The 13,925-nt window shown below is 47.2% G+C and overlaps 3 protein-coding genes across 4 annotated transcripts; 2 read left to right on the top strand and 1 right to left on the bottom strand.

Annotated features, from left to right (window-relative positions):
- The first annotated feature begins 5,226 nt into the window (after nucleotides 1-5,226).
- LOC126563120 (uncharacterized) lies at nucleotides 5,227-5,926 on the top strand. Its single transcript, XM_050219742.1, has 3 exons — nucleotides 5,227-5,270; nucleotides 5,362-5,694; nucleotides 5,761-5,926. The coding sequence occupies exons 1-3, from the start codon at nucleotides 5,227-5,229 to the stop codon at nucleotides 5,924-5,926; spliced, it is 543 nt and encodes a 180-aa protein (XP_050075699.1).
- Nucleotides 5,927-6,204: 278 nt separating this feature from the next.
- Nucleotides 6,205-7,725, top strand: LOC126562301 (proto-oncogene serine/threonine-protein kinase mos-like). Its single transcript, XM_050218761.1, has 3 exons — nucleotides 6,205-6,288; nucleotides 6,365-6,763; nucleotides 6,828-7,725. Coding segments are annotated over exons 1-3 (1,299 nt in total). The 5' UTR covers nucleotides 6,205-6,286.
- Nucleotides 7,726-8,737: 1,012 nt separating this feature from the next.
- On the bottom strand, nucleotides 8,738-11,569 carry LOC126562720 (tafazzin). Of its 2 annotated transcripts, XM_050219286.1 has the most exons (6): nucleotides 11,336-11,569; nucleotides 10,117-10,245; nucleotides 9,807-9,821; nucleotides 9,376-9,619; nucleotides 8,891-9,143; nucleotides 8,738-8,799 (listed from the first exon to the last, which is right to left on the bottom strand). In XM_050219286.1, the coding sequence occupies exons 1-6, from the start codon at nucleotides 11,526-11,528 to the stop codon at nucleotides 8,749-8,751; spliced, it is 885 nt and encodes a 294-aa protein (XP_050075243.1). In that variant the 5' UTR covers nucleotides 11,529-11,569; the 3' UTR covers nucleotides 8,738-8,748. The 2 variants fall into 2 exon arrangements, with proteins under 2 accessions (XP_050075243.1, XP_050075245.1); XM_050219288.1 differs by lacking the exon at nucleotides 9,807-9,821.
- Between the last annotated feature and the right edge of the window lie 2,356 nt (nucleotides 11,570-13,925).

Below are 13,925 nucleotides of genomic sequence, written 5' to 3' on the forward strand. Positions count from 1 at the left end.
AGCTGTATCGAGTTTCCCTCCACTAGAACTGAAATGCGGCAGTGGTAAATCCATTCCCTTTTCTCCAAACAAGCAAAACAATTTAAAGGAAAACAAAAATCAATATTCTTACATTTACACACCATCGGATTGCCACCGCAGTGGCCACACCGGCATCAGTGGATCAGTCGGTGTTGAAATGGGCATGGAAAATCTTACACCTTCAAGGTTTCTTTCCTTTCCCCATCCGCGGACGGTTGGGTGTGAAAACATAAAAGCTTTTCCCTTCCACGTGGAATGAATGGATCCCTGAGCACTGGTTTTGCTTTTGCTGCACCACCAATGACCGATCGCTGACCGATTGTTTCTGGTGTGAACACCAAGAGCGCCGGTGCGGTGCACCGAAAATTCATTCCGAAGTGAAATTCGGAAGTACCATCCATCTCCCTCAAATATGCTTGGGGAAAATATTATTTCAAATTGTCGGCCCACCAACACCAAGACTGTCCAACGGACCAACCGTGCTCCGCGATCGTGGTGTTTTTTGTGGGCTGAGAGAAAGCAATTTAGATTAGATCGTTTTGTTAAAATTACATTAAAAATTCGGACGGCTGGAGGCAGGCTGTAGGGGTTGGGCCCGAAAACCCAAGGCAAGTGAAACTGAGTTTCTCCAGACGTACGTCCGTCTCTCAGGGTCGGGCACCCGGGGGGGCGAGGGGTTTTGTGATGGAGCGATGTTACGACGCTTCGCTGCTTGTAACTCTATATAAACAACGACGCGTGTAGTTACTCCATCTCATCTCCACAGTGTCTTCTTCTCTCGTTAACTGCAGCGGATGTGTTGTGGATTTTCTTTCCTTATCCATGCTTTTCTCACAGCATGATAAACCACAATCACAACGCTCCGCGGACACCAGCAGCACCAGGGCAGGAAGCTTTAAATGATTAGCTTAACAAGAGAGCCGAACGAACGAAGGAAGGAAGTATTGCGCTCTTAACTGGAACGATTTGGTTTCTTTCCCCTTTTTTGCTATGTTTATCTGCAGTGCTCTTCGTTTTCTGGGAGGCAAAGCCGGCAAGTCGTCAAAACCGATTGACCAACTCAACGTAAAAGTAATTTACACCGTCACGGGTCTGTGCGGGTTTGCGTTTACCAACGGCTCATTTGCAAGCCCCTCGAGACTCAGAGCTTAGCCCCCGTGTCCGATTTAAGATTCGCTTAGCTACTGTGCTGTGTTTGGCTTACGATTGTGTGGCAAAACTCCGACTTCCTTCCGCACGTACCGTTGTCAAAAATCTTCTTTTTTCCGCTGGCAATGTGCAAAAATGCAATCTTTATGCGACACAAAGAAATTATACATTTGTCATCCGAGGATTGCTCCCGGACGCCGTTGCAATCTCCAGTCACACAAGGGAACCTCCAAAGGGGGACCTCCATACTTACGGGATTTCATCATGCTATTTTTAGCAGTTTCGATCTTGAGAGTGATCTTATTTTCCGCCTTGGTAGTCATCTTGCTGGTGCAGCAGCCGTCGCCGTAGTCGCCTTCTTACACACCGAAGTTGGGAGGATCGTCAAAAACAAGGGCCACAAGAAATTACTTCTCAAACGTACACACACACCGGCACTGGGGTTGTTTGGGAGTTTTCTTTTTCAACTTTAACTGGCTTCAAGCACTGCCACGGACAGGAACACAACAAATTCGAAACACAACACAACCGGACTTTGCGGTCAGCAACAAATTTACACCAGGCATGAAACAAAACGGCCTCTGCAAACACGAACGTTGGGGAAAGAACGATGATCAGTAAATTGCAGAAATCTAATTTAGCGTAAAATATCGCAATCATTTGCGTATCCCTCACTGCTTCGTCTTTGGGACGGGTCTGGTTGAGTGTATGTGTGTGTGTGTGTGTGTGTGTGTGTGTGTGTGTGTGCGTGTGTGTTAAAGGGACTCAGGACCAACCAGCAGATGGAGGACACTGCTCCAATTGCTTTACGAAAGTGCTCTTTCGTAAAGAACACTTCTCCCCATCTGCTTCCTTAGCAGATGGGGAGAAGTGGGGCACGAACCAAACTAAACCAACAACAGCCGAGGTACCGGCAGATCGAGAGTGAAGATCAGGCACACTGAAAACTCGTTCTTGCCCACAACCACAAGACAGCAAGCGGCAACCTGGTGGTGAGGCTGTGCGTTGGATAAAGAGTCGTTCGGCCCAAAGATGGTGTGCCAGTGTGAGGGCAGATTTAGCGGTGTGCGCTATCTTATCGTCCCTATTCCAACACCCTTGTCAGAATCCAGCTAGTCAGAACCCAGTCAGAACCTTGTATCCCCAGCTAGTTGTTTATGCGTCACTTGCCACTATTATTCTAGTACATGTTGGGATTTACACTGGTTTCACCACACTCCGATGCCTTTTTCCTTGTAGCTAATCTTCACACCGGATAAAACATTCACGATCACGCACAAAAACACACACACCAAAGGGCACCGATCGTGCAACCATTCCCCGTTCACTCTAACCTGCCAAAAGGTGCTTTCCACAGGAAAAGGGCGCAATTTTAAACCACAGCGACGCTTGCTACGATCAAACCTTAAAACACAAATACAACGCAACAGAGAGCGCAAGTAGGAGCAAGATCGTGTACGATCGCGATATCTGTTCGGGGTGGCGTCTACACCGTACCAGCGAAGAAATTTAACAAAGCAGTCTACGCACCGCAGGCTCGAAGCGTACTGGTGGCCACAAACAGACTGTGTCAGGGTTTAACAACTCAGGGTTGTTGTTGGCGTGTTTTTGGTTTTGAAAATTTTGTATTTGATCTTCCACCGGGAGTTGATCTCGAGAAGGTCAACATCGCCGTATTGTCAACATCGCATGTGATGACTATGAATATAAACTAGATTAACGGAGCCTTTCCTCTCCGTTTTTTTTTTTTGCCTTATCCCGGCCATGCTCGGTTGGAGAAGGTCTATTAGGTCAAACAAATATATTAAATTGTTTTTAAACAGTACTGCCTCATCTGGAAATCTTAAGTTATTTCATTCCGGCCATCTTAATCAGCAAACAAGCTGCCTCGCTACGCTCAGAATATGTTGGCTGCTCTTAAACAGTACAAGAGCTGCCTGAGGGCTCTGTATACTATCAGGACTTCTGCAAATGCATAAACCACCACAAGATTTCTCTTCCCTGCTCTTTATACGGCTTCGTAACGAACGGTAAAGGCTCGGCTCGGTGATCTTTCGTTCTCTGACGTCACCCACCACCGACGGTGTGCACCGATATATAACTGAACGAGTCCAAACGTTTAACGGCTATCATTGTTGGGAAAACAAACGGTTTGGCTTTGGCTCTGGATCCGTCCGTCGTGCGTCCAAATTTTGCCACCTCGAAACCTCCTCGTAACGTAACATTGTAACGTTTTAATTTCGTTACACAAAACGAGTTGTTACAAAATAAAGATGCATAAATTAGCAAAAGGAATTTGCCATCACCTCTCTGGTGAACGAAATGAATCAAATACATATACTAACATTCATCTTTTGCTGTTCCATCTCACTATCCGCTTACATTCTGCACCTTCATTTATCAGACATGCACGTCTTTGCTTCAGTTCTTTCCTTCCACGTTCGAGAGCAAGACGTCAGAGGTTCGTACCCGCTGTTTTGGAACGAAATTGGATACACCCCAGGGCGCATCACTTACTCGACACTCGAGTGAAGGGTTTTGTGCACCTTCCCGCCAAAAAAACGACGTGTGGCGCTACTACACACCAGTACCGTCCGGGGACACACATTTTGGAGCCCCTATGAACCGCTGTCAATTATTGACGATCGACGAGATGACAAACGCATCGTCAGCATGCGTGCCTTTCGTCTGCTTGCTATTTTGTAGCTACCCCAATCGGAGCAAGTCTAAGAAGAAAAATCCCATACGAAACACGCTCCACGCGACCTTCGTGGATGAGACGGGACAGAACGGTTCCGTTTAAAATAGCACCGCATGCTCTTGCCCTTGTTCGGAGTCAGTAGCAGGCGGAACCGACACATTTGCTGACTAATCACGGCACTGTGATCACTTCCATTCCGCATCGGGTATCCTACACGAGAAAAGTACGCGACCGCCGGACGATAAACGGATGATGATAAATGATGGCGGGGATTTTGAGATAGAACGAAGCGAGTGTGCGCTCATGTTTGCTAGATTACTGGAGGCCCTTGGGATGTGCATCGTTTGCTCCATAGAGCACCCAACCAACGCTCCCCATTGGGCATGGTCCGATGAATCAGCAGTGCAACACCATTCGGTAGGAATGTGATGCAAGATAAATCAGGGCTGTGTAAGACAACAAAAAATCGGACCCTTCTACCTTCAGCTTGGTCGTCTTGCCTCACGCATAATCACTTCATTTGGTGTTTACGAGGTCCAAAGAGTTCATATAGCGTCCTTATTGGAGCAATGCATGCAAGGTAATGATTCGCAAAATTTTAAGTGCTATCGTGAAGAATTGTAACTATTCCAACACTCTGACATCACATCAATCTTGAGAACGATTCCCACGTCAGTCATTAGGACAGGGCCCTTTTCAAGACTGCAGCAGAACTTGAAGGTACGATTTCGATGCTGAAACTTCTGAATTGATTTTTTAGCACGCAAAAACTAATAAAAATTGAAACACGGGAGGGGAACTGAACGCCGAAAGTACAGACGAGGGTGGCAAAACTTGGGATTTCTCATTGCACCACTCACTAAGACATAACTTTTGCACCACCCAGCTTGTGGCACAGCTCAGTTCGTGCCGCACCAAAGTACTCGCATAAATTGCTCCATAAAGTCATCCTTAACGCCCCCTAGCGTTTTGCGTGCCGTGCAATCGAGTCGTGGGTGCTATCGATGCCAAACTATCTCACCCCGGCGGCAGAGGTTAGTGTTGTTTACTATCCTTTGCCGTTTTTGGTTTTGCCTGCAGCGAGTACGGTTATTAAACGGCGCCCGGCAACACCAGTAGCAAAAGTTGTACCGGCACGGCCTGCCAGGTGTCGAACGGTGTTGTAGTTCCCCATCAACCTCGTGACCTACCTCTTGCAATTGGGGAACGTTGTACTCAATCTGGACCACCCGCGTTCTTTCGCACCTTGCAATTGGTGTTGGAACGATTCGTCCGTCAGTTGATACATCGCTACGGTTGGGGAAGGTTCTTACGGAGCAGAGACTTCCAGTGATTGGTTAAACCTTACCGACAGAATGGCCGTTTGGGGGAAGGTGAAAATTGCCAGTACCACCACCACGTACGTATGACAGACAACCTACTGTGCACTCTTACCTGCGTCCTTTACGATTGCGTAATTTCTGTGCGACTTTCGTCCCTTCGTGATAAAGCTCCAAAGCTCCGTTGGCGCGCACTCCAAGCAAAGCCGGTTCATTGTTCAGCGAAACGCTGACGGCTGCCCTGGGAAAACGGAAGAGTAAGTTCAAGGATATTACCGACGAACTTAACCAGCACATCAACAACGAAGAGCGGGAGGAGCTGTACCAGCGCCCCCTGTTTAACGCGGACAAGATCCGGCGCATGATGGAACGCATCGTCGAGAAGCAGTTCGATGTGGACGAGGAGGAAATGCGCTACGTGTACAATCCGGCCAAAAATCTCAAAATGTGCCAGAACATCTCCAAGCAGATTAAGGATCGGATGAAAGCGATGAACTTTAAACGGTTGGTACTCTTTTGCTTCTATTTTTTTCCGATGAGATGTTTGTTGAAGGGATATCTTTCCAACAGGCACCGTATCATCAGTATTGCAACGATCGTGGAGAAACAGCAGCAAGGAATACATTACAAAATGAAGTACATACTCGATCCAAAGTTGGACGATTACGTACGATTGTACCACGAAACGCCACACTTTTACATTATCGCGACGGTGTTGCTGGTGCATAAGGATTAAGGGAAAATTGTCTTTTAAATACAAAATGGATATTTTATCGTTGCCAGACGAATTGAATGTCTCTAATAACCTTGACTTGGATACGTGGTCCTTGTTGACAGACGATTAGCCGCCGCCTGCTTAGGATCCGCATTTCGTATTAAACTAATCTTAGTAGCAGTAGTAGTGATCGTGTGTGTTTATTTGTGCATTTGTTTGTGTTAAACACGTGTCGTCTGATGCAGGAAAAAAACATCAGCGCCTGTTTTGTGTGCCCTCACTAAAACGGCCCGGTTTTACTCGATGGAAATATTGTTTCGCACCACACAAAAATTCCCGACCCAAAAGTACTTCTCTCCATGGTGCATGGATTGAGTGAAGATGTAAGTGTAATGCTTACCACAACGGAACCCACCTCTGCTTTCATAATGTGAGATCCTCTATCAAAAAACACCACAGGACATCCACCGAGCTAGATGTACCGAAAATCGAGATCAGCTTCGACACACCGAGCCGGAACCGCTTTCTGCAGCGGGATGACTTTCACACCAAGCGCGAATCGTACGCAATTCTTGGCCGCGGTAGTTACGGTGTCGTTATTAAAGCGTCCTACCGAGGCCGGCCAGTAGCGGTGAAGATCTTGGAGAAGCGTACCCACCGTCACCGGTGTCGCTACGATTCGCTGCTAAACGAAGCGAACGCACTGAACCTCCAGCACGATAACATTGTGACCGTACTGAAGATTGTGGCCGGTGCGCAGTACGGGTTGGTGCTGATGGAACGGTTCGATGGGTACTGCCTGCAGCAAATTATTGGTCACCAGCGTACCGATCCGATCGCGGTTCAGCACAAACTGTTGTAAGTATTCAGCACACCAACACCCGATCGCCACAATATCAATCTTATGCCAAATTCCCGGCAGGATTCTGTGTGACATTATAAGTGGATTGTGTTTCTGCCACCGGCACAACATTGTGCACCTGGACGTGAAGCCACAGAATGTGATCGTAACGGTGATCGAAGATGGTGTCAGCGCGTCCTCGACATCCGCCTGCCAACCGCTTCGCAAGTATCTCTGCAAGCTTTGCGATTTCGGCTCATCGATGATGCTCGATCCGTGGCAGCGCAACGAAACCCTAGTCAACCGTGGCACGATCCGGTACATGGCGCCCGAGCTGCTTCGTGGTCAGCATCGCACCGTGGGTGGTTTTACCGACCGGGCCGATATCTACTCGTTCGGTGTTACCATGTGGCAACTGGACGATGGTCGCTTTCCTTACGAGGAAATCACCTGCAACGAGGTGATTGCGTACAATGTCGTCAAGAAGGGACTGCGCCCGGATAGCATTGCCAGCGTAGCGTTCGGTCGCCGTATAACCAATCTACCGGTTGGGTTGCGCGATATTGGCTGCCTGCATGGAAGTCTTCGTACATCGATATCCCTCACCGGTGGGATGAATTGCAACGGTCACTTTGAATCCGACGCCGTGGACGATGTGTTCAAGCGTCAGGGCATTGTTGTGGAGTACGATCAGGTACGACGTAAAGCAGCACGCAAGAAGAGTCCACGACACGGTATAATTTGGCCGGAGACTAATTCAACCGAACCGGAACTAACCGGCGCAAAGATTGGCGCCATTTTTAGCAATCATTTTACCATTCCAAACAACGAGCGCGTGCGGCTCAGACAGATGATTCGTACACTGTACAGCAAGTGTTGGATTAGTGATCCAGCATCCCGACCCGATGCGGCTACCGTCCGTGCAACGATTCATCAAGCACTTGAGAAGCTAATACTTTGCAAGTGTGCGAGAAAGTAAGCTTGGCGATTGTTTATCGGCTCTTTTGTTTATGTTTCTTTTTTGTGTGTTGTTTTGTTTCGTCCCTGTTTTCCGAGAACCGCGGAATTGTGTTTTTATATGCGTTAAATTAATAATTAAGCTCAATTATTAAGTCTTAAACTTAAATGTTTTAGTCCAGTAAGCGAAGCTAGGTTGTAAAGCTGTGTGTGTGTGTGTGTGTGTGTGTGTGTGTGTGTGTGTATGTGTGTGTTTTATAAGCAAACATTTCTTATAAAGGGGATAATCGATCGTTTTGTTTTCGAATAAATCATTGTGTGATTTTAGCATTTTAACAAACGGGTCTCGTTATTTCTTTACAATCGAGTTTAATCATTATTTATTCCTTAAAGAGCGAGGTCCATAAAATCGGAACCAATCGCTTAGCGCGCACACACACACACAAGCTGTGGTGTAAAGTGAATCCTATCGAATGGTGAAACATTGCGCTGCAGCCAACGTCTTATCGCGTTCTAATCGAAAGCTAACGGGGTTTAAAAACTAGTAATTGGAAAATACTCAATACATTGGACGTAGGGTTCAGCACACGCGTGCAGCACGGTCCGAGGTTATCTGATTCCAAGCTCTTTGCTTATCTCGCACCAGATGCCTCTTGCGCGTCACACGTTTGCACCTTCCTTTGCCGGAGTACCCTTTCGCTGTGGGCCGCCGGGGTTAGTAGTAAGCTAGCATCTTTCTTCGTTTGTAGTTGACTAGAGTTTTCAACGCAATTCTACGCTTTTTACTGCTGCTGCTGCTCGTACAATACGCTGAAATGCACTTTGAATCTGAATCTGAATTGTAACCGCCTATATGCTAGTCTAATTATGCTAGTCGGATCGATGAAGGTAAACGCAACAGTAAAACAACGATGAAGGTAAGGAGTTTTGGTCATGAGCCTCTGGAAGACGCTTGCCGCTGCTCCGCATCGTTATAGTTCTTCTGCTCGGTGAGGCTTGCTGGTGGTGCATCCGCTGTTGTCCGGTCGGGAAGATGGCCCCGGTCTCAGCTCTTTACGTACTCCGAGTGCAATCGTTCCGTTTCTTGTTTAAGAATCTAAAACCGGAAACACACACTGGGTGGTTAAATTTTGATCACATTCCCAAACACACTCTACGCTGCGGCCACACACACGCGCGCGGCTTACCATCATCTCCTCTTGGATGCGGTCGGTAATTTGCTTTCGCGCCTCCTCTTCGCTTACCGGTGCCGACCGTAACCGTTCCACAAGAGCGCTTAGGTCGATCGGATTTCCGAAGTTGTACGTGAGCTTCTTCCCCATCCGGAGGTAGTATGGCGGTTCGTTTGGTAGCACATCGTCCATTCCGATGTGCCATATCGGGATGATGATGGGCAGGTCGGGCGCCTCGTAAATTATTCGTCCAACGCCCCATTTGAACCTTCGCGAATGTCAAGTGTGAAAGAAAATTAGCTGTGTTTCGTTTTCGTTAGCGTATTCAACGGGGGTGGGGGGGGGGGGGGGGTTACAGGGTTTCTTTTTGACCATTCCCCAAACATTTTTGAGGTAGTCTCGAGAACTTCCAGCTGCCCTATAATCATTTTTAATTAAATCGGGTCGACACCTTGGTAAGGTTTCCCTCGATTGTGTAAGACATCCGTCGCCGCCATTACCTGAGATCTTCCTTCGTCATGTTAACCTTGCCCTCTGGAAATACGTGCACCCAGTGGCCAAGCTTTAGCTTCTCGATGCACAGATCAACGGCGGGCTGATACACGCCGGCACCGCGGACCACTGGAATACATTTGCCGTACATAAAGAACAGTGAGTGGGCTTTGCAGGTGAAACAAATGTCGTGTGCCGCCATGGACCATCGGATGACGTTCTTGTTGCAAACGTTCCGTAGCTTTAGCAAACCTACGGTCAATTATGGGGAAGTCGTTAAAGGAAAGAAAGCAAAAAAATGAGAAAAGAATAATCGATTATTCAATGCACGGCACCAGCTGGCCAACGAACAGATGTGTGAAGTGGATGATGATGTTTGATGAACTGGGTTGCGCTCGTGGCAAACACTGTTTGGATGACACTGTTGGTTGGTAATTACGGGTGTCTAGTAGTCCTGCGAGCACGCGCGCATATGTCCAGCGCGTGTATGTAGAGCGTGGGTTGAAAGTTGAGTCGGTCAGCCCAAAAAGAGGTAGTAACAAACATTTGAGGTGTCAACAAACGATCGAGTTCGAGAACCGCCACCGTGCATACACAAAAAATGAATGCGAATGTTACAAGGTGGAACCTCCAACAGGATCATCGCATGCAAAAAGGACTCGCTACACACCACGTCGGGTGGTGTTTTTCTTGCATGGGGGGAGGAGGTTCGAGTCTCTTCGGTTGGTTCCGGCGTTTCGCTTACTTACCCCAAATGCCTGGATCATCGAAGCACGAATGATGATTGGAAACGGTCAGCAGGGACTTTCCTTTTGGACGATTCTCCAGCGCATTCTCCAGCACGTCGATGTTATGTACGCGTGCTTTGTTGAGCCATACTGCGAAGGGAGCCCAGAAAAGAAAGAAATATTCTCAGGGGTATGGTGACGGGATGATTAAATGCGATTGATTCGCATGGATCGCGTCGATCGCGTGTGGCAGGCAGGGCAACAAAACTGGTAGTTCTCAGAGCAAAAAAACTATGGTTTCACATAACTAGAAATCGATCTCGCCTCACACAACGAGCTATCTCGTTGTATGCGCGACCCAAAGGCGAAATACCGCGTGGTAATGAAACAAGTGCAAGCCCGCGCAACACGCGGTCGACCTTGAACGCGGCGGCTCGTTGTGTGTGCTGTTGCGTCGCCTCACTGCGCCACACTACACAACTATTTTTCGCACTGTTTTGTGCGCTTTGTGTGTTGTGCGTTTGCTGCATGTGCAAGAAGGCAGAGCTATCTACTACTCGCACGGATCGCATTTCTTTATACGCTTTGTGAGAACCACCGCTCATCAGAGTGCCGACGCATAAGGAAGTGCGCGTGTGTCCCTGTGTTTGGTTCGGGGAAAAGGCCACATAGTAAGTGCAATCGCACCGCCGAGAAGCTTAATTAATCCGATTGATAAATACTTTACCCTACCACTACTACACCGCCGAAGCGCGAGTGCTGCGGATTTGTGCTTCGTCATCTTCAACTTTCGGGGCTGTGATTTCGGCATCCCCCCCGGGTCGTTGTGCAACATATCCACAAACGTAGCCAGAGCTTGTGGTTCGGTTCGGTTTTCCACCGTCCGATACATCTTGTGTACCGCTCTAAACACACTCTACACACTGCCACACTTAAGTAGGTCAGGCGCGCGTTAGCATGGCATGGTCGCAATCCCAATCAATGACCATCGTTGCACCTTGTCGTCTTTCGGCGGGGTGTCCACATTTATTTTGGACGCTTGTAGCTTGACATTCGAAAGGGTTTTCCAACGGTCATTACATAATTCGTAGACACATAGAAACATTATACGCGTTGCGTCCGTGTGTCCAATATGGGCTCACACATTCTACACAAAACAAGGCTATTAAGCATCCGTATTTGGAGCTCTATGGGCTATGCGCTTTTGCTTCCCGGAAACACGATCGACCAACATACGTACCAATGACGATTTTGGAGAAAAATCCCACCAAACCAATCACGCCCGTACTGGCAATGTGCCACAGCCTGTTTGGACGACGCAACCGCGGAAAGATCCAGTCGATGTTGTACGGGACTTGGGGCTGCTGGACCGCTGCTCCGTTCGGTGGCGGACCCGCTGGCTTTAGGAGTAGATTGAACAGAAACGAACTCATCGTTAAGCCGGGTAAAGGAAGCTTCAACCGGACCGACCGATCCGCGAGCACAGACTGAGATCGGTCCCGTGCCGTAGCATCCGATTTGGGGCTCGCTTGGCTAGGTTCATCGTTACCTTCGAGTTCATGCTGCCCGCTCGGGAGGATGTTTTGCAGAGCGCTCCGCAAGGCTAATTTAATTAAATGAACTTTCCGTTCGTCTCCGTGGCCAGCTCCGTCTCTCCTCCTTGGATGGTGGGCACCACCACCTAGTACGACAACGACGATGCCACTCAAAGCAATCGCGACGGGTTCATCGACGAAGCGCTAGGCGTGCGAGAACAGTTCGCGGAAAAGCGCGTACAGCGGAAGAATGTTAATGTTTACTATTTGTTTGCCGCAATGCACTACCCGTATCAAACAACACAAGCACACACACACACACACTGCAGTCCTTTTGCTAATCAATTGCACGCGGACCCATGTGACATAAACGACTGCCAAGAACAGCTGCGCTACTGTGCTGCCCTTTACGCACAATTCTCTTGCGGGCTCTTCAGCGGAACAAACAACAGCAGCTCACACGGTCCGTATGTCTGATCTTCGATGCAGTTGTGTTTATGGTGGTGTCCTCTTTGGTTTCCCCAGTGGTAGGGAGAACGTTGATGATCTTTTAGCGCTTCAGCTGTTTTGCTGCATCGCACACGCACTCTACGCACACGCACACATACACACACAGGCTTGTTTACCTTTCATTCAATTTTGGTCCGTGCATCAAGTATCCACCACGGTATCATTGCGAATGACACTTGATAAAATGGATTTTTATGATTTTATGAATTTTATAAAAGAAAATCAATGCGCTAATGGGTTGTGTAGTTTTTAAAATAAACAGGCTAAAGATGGAAGTGTTATAAGGGTTCAAAATGGTTGTACCGTGGGAAGGAGAATACAACCTTATTTATCTTATTTGCAGCTAAATATCATTTTGGCGCGCTCGTTCAACCACCTCACTACATGTTCCCAAATTTTATTTAAACAAAGAACACTTTTTCAAACTAAAACATCAGATTATACAGACCACTCTTTATCATTTAAGATCCTATCCCAGATGCATTACTCCTTCTCGGGTGACTTGTGGACAGTTTGCTGGCGGTCATGCCATGTCTTGCTAGACTCGTACGGTCAGTTGTCAGCTATTCCGCCTTGGTTTCAGAATGACAGGATAAAGTCCTCCGATAGCAGTTTATCCAAAATTGGTGTGGTAGCATACACATGGACGGCGAGCTTTGTATAACAATTTATATCTTATCCAGCATATTCACCGTTATGACGAATGTGCTGGTCCAATTGATAAATCTAACTACCATAAGACCATATTTAAACTACCATAAGATAAATCAACGGGTTTCTGCTGCATAGTTTTCCAAACATTTCTTTCAAAATAAATGCCGAATGCCGTGTGTCAGCTCTTTTTCATATTTCGTTCGTTCGTTCGCTTTCTCTGTTATCATCAATCATCAATAATTTAAAAGGATTTGAAGAATCTTCTTCTCCCGCGTCTCCATCGCGTTGCGTGCTTTCGTACGTTTCATTCCACCCAGCGCTTCCGAATAATTGCCACGATGGCACCACTAACTGCTCATCATTACAGCACGCGGGAGATGAATTTCTCATATAATATATAACTAACATTAAATTGTACTTGCGTCACTTTCACTAATAGATGCGCTACATCCCTCTTGGATTGGTTTGTTGGTTGGTGATCTTCTGTCCCACTTGCTTTTGTTTTTACGCGTTCAACAGTAAGGTAGTGGGTGATAGTAGGTAATTAGAAGTAATGGTAATAGCTTTCCTTGCCTCAATTTCTCTCGAAAACTCTCTGGGACCACAGGGGGGGAAGGGCCACACGCGCTCTAACATTACTTTTTTCTATCGGAATAAATGTGTCTTGGAGGGTATATTATCATGAGAAACAACACGTCGAGTTGTGGGCACGATCTAGAGGGTGAAAGATTGGTTTATCGTTGTTGCTATCGACCTCAAAGGATTAATCCTTTGCTTGCATATAATTTGTTCCGTTTGCCCCTTTTTTCTATCATCTAACTCTCACATTAACACATTCACACACGCTTTCGAAGCGTCGGTTGGTGATGTTACCTATATAAAGTAATACAATTGTTCTTATGTATGTTTGTTTGTTTTGTTTTCTTCCGAAAATGAGTATGAATCTAACCTACAGCGTTGCAATCATCAATTAGGCCCTTCCTTCCGTTGCGAAATTTTATTTTTTGAATAAATATCACTTGCTTCTTCACCAACATCCCATCAGTACTCAATGAGTCCTGACCTGCCCTGTGGGACCACCTCTCTATTCCCTGGTGTTACTGCTGCTGCTCGAACCAAAAAAAAAAAAAA

This window comes from Anopheles maculipalpis, chromosome 3RL (genome assembly GCF_943734695.1).
Source record: "Anopheles maculipalpis chromosome 3RL, idAnoMacuDA_375_x, whole genome shotgun sequence".
Taxonomy (NCBI): Eukaryota; Metazoa; Arthropoda; class Insecta; order Diptera; family Culicidae; genus Anopheles; species Anopheles maculipalpis.

Excerpts from the sequence above, each read along its gene's own strand:
- LOC126562720 (XM_050219286.1), bottom strand. The coding sequence starts at position 11,528 with ATGAGTTCGTTTCTGTTCAATCTACTCCTAAAGCCAGCGGGTCCGCCA. Across the intron at positions 10,246-11,335 it reads TTTCTCCAAAATCGTCATTG|TATGGCTCAACAAAGCACGC; the intron begins GTACGTATGTTG and ends CTCCCTTCGCAG. Across the intron at positions 8,800-8,890 it reads GCATCCAAGAGGAGATGATG|ATTCTTAAACAAGAAACGGA; the intron begins GTAAGCCGCGCG and ends TTCCGGTTTTAG.
- LOC126562301 (XM_050218761.1), top strand. Across the intron at positions 6,764-6,827 it reads GCGGTTCAGCACAAACTGTT|GATTCTGTGTGACATTATAA; the intron begins GTAAGTATTCAG and ends AATTCCCGGCAG.
- LOC126563120 (XM_050219742.1), top strand. The coding sequence starts at position 5,227 with ATGGCCGTTTGGGGGAAGGTGAAAATTGCCAGTACCACCACCAC. Across the intron at positions 5,271-5,361 it reads ATTGCCAGTACCACCACCAC|CTCCAAAGCTCCGTTGGCGC; the intron begins GTACGTATGACA and ends TTCGTGATAAAG. Across the intron at positions 5,695-5,760 it reads AAAGCGATGAACTTTAAACG|GCACCGTATCATCAGTATTG; the intron begins GTTGGTACTCTT and ends TCTTTCCAACAG.